The sequence below is a fragment of the Arachis ipaensis genome, chromosome B2, assembly GCF_059453495.1.
Source record: "Arachis ipaensis isolate K30076 ecotype BB chromosome B2, ASM5945349v1, whole genome shotgun sequence".
In the NCBI taxonomy this organism is placed as follows: Eukaryota; Viridiplantae; Streptophyta; class Magnoliopsida; order Fabales; family Fabaceae; genus Arachis; species Arachis ipaensis.
In genome coordinates, this window is record NC_142437.1 from 32,452,348 (window position 1) to 32,462,431 (window position 10,084).

Genomic DNA, 10,084 nt, shown 5'->3' on the forward strand with positions numbered 1-10,084 from the left:
TTATTATGTTTTTTTTTAGGTTAGTATGTAAGATTTGAAAATGAATTTTCTTAATTTTTTAATAATCAATTAATATTATTAAATATAATTTTTAAATACTCGTTATAAAGTATGATTTTTTATTATAAAATTTAAAAGATAAAATATTATATAATAAAAAATTACACTTCACAATTATATTCATTTCCGTAAGAATCTTATAGATGAATTATTTACCATCTTTATTGATTGATATATATATGCACTGTTTTATGTATATGTTTTATGTTTAATATTAAAAATAATTGATAAAAAACTAAAAAGAAAAAAAAAAATATATATATATATAATTATTAAAAAGTATTCATAAAAATAATAAAAACAATATTTTTCCATAACAAATGATAAATAGTTGACAGATTATATATCCTCACGATATACGAACCAGTGCTTGCTTTGCCACATGAAATTCGTTGTAGATGTGGCATCCTATGTAGGTCACATGTGTAAAGAGGTGGAAAATTGCAAGTGTTATAAATTCAATTCTTTGTTGGACAAATATTTATTATTTAGGGACAACAATATTCTCTTCCTCCATTATGTATATGTATTATCTACTATTCAATACGTTTTTCTTCTCTTTCCATATGAAGAGCCAACATGTTTTATGAAAGACATTTTTGTTTTTCTTCTTTCGGATCATCATGAAAGAATGGCTCTACAATAGCAATATAGGTAAAGTCTTACTTGCATTATTGTGCATTAAATTTCCTTTATTTTTAACGAGTTATTGTTTTCATTTTCGATCAACTATAAACTGTTAATTAAATTATTTTCTATGCTTAGAAAATTTTTTATTTGTTTTCGTTCTTGGACACTGTCTCGTTACCCAAAAAGGAAAAAAAAATCTTAAATAATATCACAAAGAAGAAGCTTTTCAACGATTAATTTTTCATTTTTGAAATTTAACCACATACACAATATTTCGGTAAAACGTAAAAGTCCAATTTGCTTATGACCGCTTCTATATTGCTACTTTAATTTGCTAGGGTGTATTTCAATATGAATCCTTACAAAAAATTACAATAATCTTATACGTCTGTGAAAAGAATACCAAATAACTTTGTAATAATTTTAATAAGAGATTTATAGATCTCTAGGCTCTAGCTAACAGCATAAGATAAAAAATGAAAACGAATAAATTTTATCTTGTATTATAAATTTTTAAAGGCTTGTAAGTCTAGCATTTCACTTATAAGATACTTATCTTATACTTAAGAAAAATTTATAATCTAGAGTTTAATTTTAATACGTTTGTAGAATATTTTATATAATATATTAAAATTAAATTTATAAATAAATAAATTATTAAATTAATATTTAAAAGTTTATATTACTGATAAAAATGATTCTAAAAGATGCTAAAGATAAATAAATTCTAAAAAATTTTTAAAAACGCGATAAAAGAACTAAATATTAAATATATATTCTAAAAAAATTAGAAATCATATCTTAATGCAATTTTTTGTAAATATTATTAAAAAATAAAATTTTTTTGTTTTTAAATTTGATAATTTGATGTCAAGTGAATATTTTTAAAAATTTTATTATAAATGACCATATGTTTTCAAAAAATAAAAAAAAAAACTAAATTTTGCTTCGAATTTTTTTGTGAACATTTTAAATATTTATTCAAATATAATTATAAAATTTTAAATCAAATAGATAAAGATTAGTTTGGATTAACTTTTGAAAAAGTACTTATTTTTTTTATTTTTTTAAAAGAGATATTTTTTTAACAAAAAAAATATTTTACATTTAGATAGACTTTTTAAAAAAAAAATTTCAAGTATTAAAAACGTCTTTTACTTTTACTTATTTTAAAAGCAAGATATTGTTAACTTAAAAAAAATTTACTTTTTATAATAAAAATACTTTTTTAAAAGGACATATTTAAATATGTTTCAAATTGAATAAAAGTACTTTTTTTAACTCAAAAAAACCAATTCAAACCAATGCTAAATAATTTGTGAAATACAAATTTTTTTTATAAAAATATAATAATTATTAATTATTTTTGTTGTATTTTTAAATTATTCAAAAATTATTTTGTCGATAATATTTTTTAAAAATTTTTTTGTTATAGTCTAAAATTTTTTGCATACTTAAATTAGTAGTAGTTAAATCTTTATAAATCTATTTAAAAGTTTTATTTTCTAAATGTTTGAATATAAAAAAGGCTAATTGCTGTCATATTTAAAAAGAGCGATCGAGCTTATAAAAAATTTTAAAAATTAATATTTAATTTAAAAATATAAAATAATATTTTTTAAATATTTAAAATTTACAATAAAAAATGAATTAGACAAAATTAGAGACCAAATACTATAGAATTGGCGAAAAAGAAGTTTCGGTGTATGTAGTACGGTAGTAGCTAGTTGGAGGGGGCGAGGGGCGTTGAATGATGGAGTGTGCAGTTGCCCGCGCAAAGGGTAAGTGTGGTGTGCCAGCGTTACGGCATTCAAAAGTTCAAAATACTCCCTCAACTCACTCACTTACTCACACTCCCACCTCCCTCTCCCTCACGCTCACGCCTCCTCACGCACTCTCTCTCTCTCTCTCTCTCTCACTTCCCACCCCCCCCCTCTCCCACGCTCTTAACGGACCTCCATTAATGCTTTCCCTCTCTCTCTTCTAACTTCTCTCTTTCCTTCCCACTTTCTTTCTTTCGCTCTCTACTACCTCAAAAATCAAACCCCCTTCCTTCAATAATCTCATTTCCATCTTCTTCGTCTCTCTCTCTCTCTTACCTCACTTTTTTCCTTCCCTCTTTTCTGCGCCTATCACGCACTTTCTTTTTTCCCTTTCCTTTCCTTTCCTTTTTTTTTTGTTGTTTCTAGATTTGTTTGAATTTTAGCTCAGCATCCTAGGGGTTTTGTTTTTTTTTTTCTTTCACTATTGTTTTTCCCTGCCCTAGTTCCTTCCTTCCTCAACCACCATCTTCTTCTTCTTCTTCTTCTTTCTACTAATTGAGTATCTCTTCTCGTCCGTACTCTCTCGATCTGCATGTTCTCCCCGGTTTCTCGTGTATGACTCGTCCACATGGAGAAATCTCGCCACCGCAGGTCCCCCGTTGCTTCCAGGAACCAACCGCACACTCTTGTTCTTCCTCAAGGTCTCTCTCTCTCTCTTTCAAATCTTGTTTTCTCTCTCTAAATATGAAGTTGAAGCTTGGTTCATCTCAGAAGCAAGAACTTCAGCTCTTTCTTTACCATTTTTTCCCCTTTTGACTCGAGCATTTACAGCATAAGCATAAGAACTGCTAGTTTTGGTGGGGAAAAAGGGGAAAATTTGAAATGAAGCGTTTCGAAGGCTGAAGAGTCTTAATTAGACCTTATTTTTTAAAAAAAGAAAAAAAAATATTTTTGGGTTTATACAGGACTCATGAACTGGTTTTTTGTATTGTTCCTGGCGTGCTCTTGTATAATTGCGTGCACTTATTTATTTATTTAAAATGAATTTGAGATTGCAATGATGCCTTTTGATCACAGTGCTTAATTTATTTACTGTTCAACTCCATGCTTGAATTATGCTTTTCGCAGAGTGTTAAGTTGACGGCAAAATATTGCATTATTTTTTTTTTAATTTTTAATTCGCGTCTCAGTGAGAAGTTTTGCTGATTCTTATTCTTGCCTTGATTCTATTTCAGTAGTTTTGAACATTTTTTTGTCATGATTATTCTTATTTATTTCGTAATTGTTAAATTGTTAACTGCCGCTGACTTCTGAGTTTTCACTTCGTACTAACTTTTGCTGTATAATTCATTTCAGGGAGTAAGCAAGTTCATAGGCAGCGACAATTTCCCGATTTGTCTCCTGATTCTGTTTCTTGCGGTGGTGGGGTTGCAGACAAAGATTCCGTAAGTGTGTGTGTATATATATATTAATAATGATTTATGTCAGCACACCTTCATGAATGAAGATCTAACTTTTGCAGTGTAAATTAATGGCTTTTTAAATTCGTGTGTTGATTGGATTTACACTGTTCTAATTAGGCGTAGTTATTTGTTATAGTTATAGAAAAATATAAAAGTAACAAAAACTAACTGTTATTACCAAATTTGCTGATTGTTGCAGTTCTCGTTCAAATTTGGGTGGAGATCTTCAAAACAACTGTTCGGAACTCCAATTAAGAAGTTACTAGCTGATGAGATGTCGCAAGAAACTGAGTCTAAAAGAAGAAATCCAGGTGTTATTGCCCGTTTGATGGGTCTGGATGGCCTTCCTGCTAACAAGCAGCAAAAGGGTTCATCAGAAAATCCTGTAGAGAAAGTGCGAAACAGAGGAACATCATATGATGGTCGGTCCTCTAGGAGGAGCTCAAAGGATCAACAAGAATTTAAGGATGTGTTTGAGGTCTCAGAGATCCCAATGGTAGAGAGCAGCAGGTATTCATCACACGTGTCCGCAAAAGACCTGAGGAATGCCAACGAAGAGATGTCATTCATTGAGCAGAAGTTTATGGATGCCAAACGCCTTGCAACTTATCAGGATTTACAGTCTTCGAGGGATTTCCATGATACACTTGAGGTGCTTGACTCTAACAAGGAACTTCTTCTGAAGTACTTTAAGCGGCCAGATTCTTTGTTTAAAAAGCATCTAAGTGATCTTCAAGCTGATCCTTTCGAATCACATTTGGGTCACACAGAAGCTATGCAATTACCTGAGATTGAGAAGTATGGAAATGAGTTTGACTGGAGATTAGATACCGACACAGCACTGTTGAGTTATGATAAATCTCATCAAAGGCAACATGATGGATATCCTCGGCAATTCAACAGAAGACATGTGATGCATAGTTCACCGCGATCATCAAAGCTTCAGTCAAAGGGAAAACATGAGCAAGGTGCTTCCCCTACAAAGATAGTTGTCCTAAAGCCTAATCTTGGGAAATCTCAGAGTGCTGCCAGGAATGTTTCATCTCCTTGTTCTCCACATATTTTTCAATCTGAGCATGCAAATGATACTGAATTTTCAGATATCCGATATAGGGACTCCAAAATGTATCCGCAAAAGATTAATTTGCCTGATACTGCCCGGCCGTTGAGGCACAACTCTTTGGAATCTAGAGAAATTGCTAAGGAAATCACTCGTCAAATGAAAAATAGTTTGAACAATGGTGGTTGCGTGATGTTGCCCTCTTCCGGACTTAGAGGATATGCTGGGGATGATAGTTCTTGCAGTGTATCTGGAAATGAATCTACTGAGGAATCAGTTGGAACTCCTGCTACTTGGGGAAACTCTTCTGATCTTAATAATTGTAGCAGGAGGTCATCACATTCTGGTGAATCATCTGTGAGTAGGGAGGCAAAGAAGAGATTATCAGAAAGGTGGAAAATGGCGCACAAGTCTCAAGAGATACAAATTATCAGCAAGAGCAGCACACTTGCTGAAATGCTTGCTATCACTGATAAGGATGTGAAGACCACAAATTTTGATGGAAGGTTTACTGAGGAACGGCACCGTAATAAACCTGCTGGGTGGGTTGAACCATTGGGTATCAGCAGCAGGGATGGTTGGAAGGATGGATGTATTGGAAGTTTGCCAAGGTCAAGATCTCTACCTGCTTCTTCTAATGTCTTTGGAAGTCCTAGAACAATCATGCGCAATGAAGTGCTTCGTGATGATCGCTTTAGGATGCCAAAGGAAGCCATTAGACGGGAGAGGAGAAGAGGAAGGAGTCATGATCAGAGGCATGGTGTAAATAGTAGAAGCACAAGATCTGGTCACAAGAAATCTTGGTCTATGCTTTCGTCTGAGTTGGAAGGCAATGAGTTTTCACCAAGCTTTAGTGCCATTGAGAATAAAATGGAAATCAATCTTGAAGAAGGTTCACCTAAACTAGATGTTCCAACCACTGAATCTCTTGCTGTGACCCTCAAAGATACAAGTGTGCTTCCTGATACTATTGTGAGTGTGGCAAATGAAGATGCAGACAGGTCTTGTGAACCTTCTGATAAAGTACTGCCTGAAACATCTCTTGTTTTGATCAAAGGTGACAACAGGGTTGCTGACAAAGATAACTCAATTCAGCAGGTTAACTTTCTAATATCCTCCATTGGTATTTTGGTGTTTTATACAGTTTCTGCAAAATTTTCTTTCTTATCTCTCTTGTTTGCTTCAGCCTAACTCTCTCCTTACACTTTGCAAATATTTTCATAGGTATTTCATCATTATTTTCGGACTTGTGCACTAAATTGAGATGTGGAAAGCCTTGAAACTTGTTAATTTCTTAGAAATTGCGTTGAATTAATAGTGCTTGCACAGCTAATTTTCCACTGTAATAGATGCTTCAATAAACTTTTTGTTGTCAGAGGATAGTTTTATTTTCTCATGATCTGATGAGGTGGCCTGCAATTATTAATAAAAAAATTGTAAACTTCTTCCTGTTCCATACTTGATGTGTTGTAATATTTTCAGGAACTATCTGCTGGGTCTTCTGATGGAACTTCAGACTGCTTTCAACCACCTGCACCTGGACTTGAATCATCATGTGGTAAAGATACTGATCAACCCAGTCCAGTCTCAGTCCTGGAACCTTCTTTTACAGATGATCTGTCGTCATCATGTTCCGAGTGTTTTGAAAGTCTCAGTGCTGACCTGCAAGGTAATTGAACTGGGGATGTATTTCTATTTTTGCATATTGTTGTGTTTAATACCCCATTTTCATGTCTAGCTCAATATTTAATTTCCTTTAGCCACTCAAACCTCATACCATGTGTTTATCACAATTACATCAACAATAAACAGGAAGAGATAACTATGTTGATTCAACATTAGAGGCTTTTTTCAATTTTATATTTTTTGTTCTATTTCATAAGAAACAAACAATCATGCGGATAGTTTGAGTTCCATCACCTATTAACCTTTGTTGTTTGCACGTTGGGCTTACTATATCTTTCCATCAGTATGGATTGTACTCAATTTAGAAAATGGAGATCAATTAGTATTGTTCTATATTATTTGTTTGGTGTATCTATTTTGTAACAGTAGCATCCAACTAGTTTTGGAATAATAAGATGCACTGTAAATGCATTTCTAGGTCTATATCTTTTTTTTGGGGTTGATGGCTTACTTTTAAATTTTCGGTCAATTTGTCTATTAAATGTTACAAGTTAAATTTGATTATTTAATCATAACTATATCCTGAGTCGCTATTACCTCATAAATCATAATTACATTGACTACATTTAATTATTTAATAATAATTTGACTAAATCATCTATGACTTCATAATTTCCACATCATTCTCCTGCCAATTTTGTTGATGGTTTTGAGCTTATATATCATAACAATCTCTTGCTAATCTTGTATGTGTGATCAAACTGATAATTGTGATTTGAATCAAATAGCTGTTTGACATGACAAATCACCAGCATATATATATGAATTTGATGCTCTCATACTCCTGGCTGTTGTGCTTGACTGAAGGAAATTATTCTAATCTTTCGTTGAGACTTTTATCTTTCACTCCATTCCATTGTTCTAATGAAACATTATTATTTACAGGGCTCCGAATGCAGCTCCAGTTGCTGAAGTTGGAATCTGAAGGATATGCGGAGGGCTCTGTGCTAATTTCAAGCGATGAAGAGTGTGGGGAAGGATCTACTAGATTGTCAGAAGACAATCGATTATGCAGAACTGAAGATAGCTGGGAGTCTTCCTACATTATTGATGTGTTGTCTGAATCTGGCATCGATGGCGCTCAACCTGATCCAAATTTTGAATTTTGGCATTCTCTGGAATCCCCTGTAAGTCTCTCAGTGTTTAATGAACTTGAAAAGAGGTACTGTGATTGGACCACTTGTTCAAGGTCTGAAAGACGGTTGCTTTTTGACCGCATAAATTCCGGAATTGTCAAGATCCACAATCAATCCATGAACTTGCAGCCATGGGTGAGCCGTGCAACAACAAATGTTGGTTCTAAACTGATCGAAAATCGGATCCAAGATGGTCTTTTCAGGTTGCTGGGAAGCCAGGGAAAAGTGAAGGATGATGCTTTGGGGAAGGTGTTGGTTAAGGAACCACAGTGGTTGGACTTAGGAGATGAAATTGATGTAATAGGTAGGGAAATTGAGAGATTGTTGTTAGAAGAACTAGTAGCAGAGATAGCTGGTGCATAGAAAATTTTGTACCGGGGCCATTATTCGTTCTTAGGAAGTTTCCCTATATTGTAAATCAAAGTTTCACAATGTTAAATTTCATCAGAAGATGAATAAAGGGATCATAATGTTTCTTCCCAAACCCATTGGGCATTAGATGAATGATTATGACTATCTGAGAATGTGGACAAGTTTACATGGCCCTTTCATGGTGCATGTGGATTTCAAGGTTGCATTTAAGGCACTACGTGATAGACATAAAAGCCAGAATTTTTGTAGCTACATTAAGGGGTAGGGACTAGGGGTAGCAGCATATAACGACAATATTCAAATAACAACGCAACTCAAGGTGAATCAAATTATCAAATCATGCCAACGGTGTAATCTGCAAGAATTGATGGCGATTGACAAAGGCAAATGAAAAAACGTATTTGTTTCTTTCTACATATACTTCGGGCCTTACAGGTACTGTCACTATCACTATTTATAGGTCAGCATCTCGTAACGCTTCTAAAAGTGTAGTGTAACTAGTACTGTACAAAAATACATCAAAGAAATCTGACTTGAGGTTTCCTCTCCTTAGTGCGGACTTGATGACAATAGAAAATAGATGAACTCACCCAACTTGTTAAACAATCTCGTGGGAGAAAGAAAAAAAAAAGGGAGAAAATTGATGAACTTGCTTACTACTGAACCTATACAAGGTTATAAAGCATTCTAAGTTGCCCGAGTTATTCTATTTTCCATTTTACCCATTAGTGCCATGCATAAATAATTAAATACCATTTAGAAAGTTTGTTTTTTTCTGCCTTCATATTTTATAGCAATGTTGACGGTCACATGGAGTTGTTTTTCTTTTCACCAAATATGTAGCATTCCTTAGTTAATGAGAGAAACGGATAAGTAGTCCCAACGGAGAAGTAGCACAAGTGGGAGAAATGTGCACTCACACACAGTTAAGTCTGAGGGTACAATTGCTGGTCCAAATTTTTGGACCATTGTTGTTATGGTCATGGACCTAACGTCTCAAGTAAGATGGCTGCTATCTCCAAATAAAAGGTGAATTTCGCTGCTATTTTCTGTGTAAATAATCAATTCAATTATGTTTGATGATCTTCTAGTAGTGATTCTTTTGTAAACACAAGTTAACTGCTTCAGTGCTTTATTTATCTATACGTGTTACTTATAATGTCAACACACTTTTGTAACTGCTTGTTTTTAGTATTTTCAATTCTTTCTTCCAATTAGGTCTTCTTTTAAGCACCATCTGAATTAACTTTCCATTTCTATCTGTCGGTATTTGTGCCAAGGTTAGGTCTCTGCATTGTTTGAAGTTGATTGCCAATTTCGTGTGGGATCTATGAAAGGAGCCTTTGCATGTTCCAATTATCCAGATCCCAGATATCATTCAAATAAGAAAAAGTCTTGGAACCAATTCTACTATGAGCTAACTTGAACAACATTTAAAAAATTTTGATTTTAAAATTTAAAAAATTAAGATTAGGTTTAGATAAAATTAGGGTTAGATTTAAGTAAATGGAGTGAAATGTTTTTTTTGTTTTTTTTCCTCTGGTGGGTCTTAAAATACGGTCTAAATAGAAGTTGGATAAAGTTGGTTGGACCCCTATTTGATTACCTAACGAAGATGTTCACAGAAATACATGTATATATGCAATATGAATAAAAGAAACTTTTTGTGACTACAAACTAGACATTGACCGGTTATAAAATGCCAAAGAGGAGAAAAGTCATCATAAAGGCAAGAAGACATTTGTTTTTTTTTTTTTTTTTTTTTTTTTTTTTTTTTTTTTTTTTTTTTTAAATATCAAAAGAATAAAAAATACCGAAAATGAAAGAGTATGTCAAACAGTTGTACATGTCTGTATATTACAGGGTCTTGTAGGGTGGTTGTCAATGTTCCATTGCTTTTATGGTGTAACGGTT

At 33.1% G+C, this 10,084-nt stretch overlaps 1 protein-coding gene across 4 annotated transcripts; it reads left to right on the forward strand.

Annotated features, from left to right (window-relative positions):
* Window positions 1–543: 543 nt before the first annotated feature.
* On the forward strand, window positions 544–8,282 carry TRM19 (afadin). Of its 4 annotated transcripts, XM_088505233.1 has the most exons (6): window positions 627–714; window positions 3,105–3,154; window positions 3,810–3,898; window positions 4,116–6,074; window positions 6,459–6,645; window positions 7,548–8,282. In XM_088505233.1, exons 4-6 carry the CDS (start codon window positions 4,191–4,193, stop codon window positions 8,159–8,161), a joined length of 2,685 nt encoding a protein of 894 aa, XP_088361359.1. In that variant the 5' UTR covers window positions 627–714; window positions 3,105–3,154; window positions 3,810–3,898; window positions 4,116–4,190; the 3' UTR covers window positions 8,162–8,282. The 4 variants fall into 4 exon arrangements, with proteins under 4 accessions (XP_020971406.1, XP_088361360.1, XP_088361359.1 ...); XM_021115747.2 differs by lacking the exon at window positions 3,105–3,154 and having other exon boundaries at window positions 544–714; XM_088505234.1 differs by lacking the exon at window positions 3,105–3,154 and having other exon boundaries at window positions 551–736; window positions 3,769–3,898.
* Window positions 8,283–10,084: the final 1,802 nt, after the last annotated feature.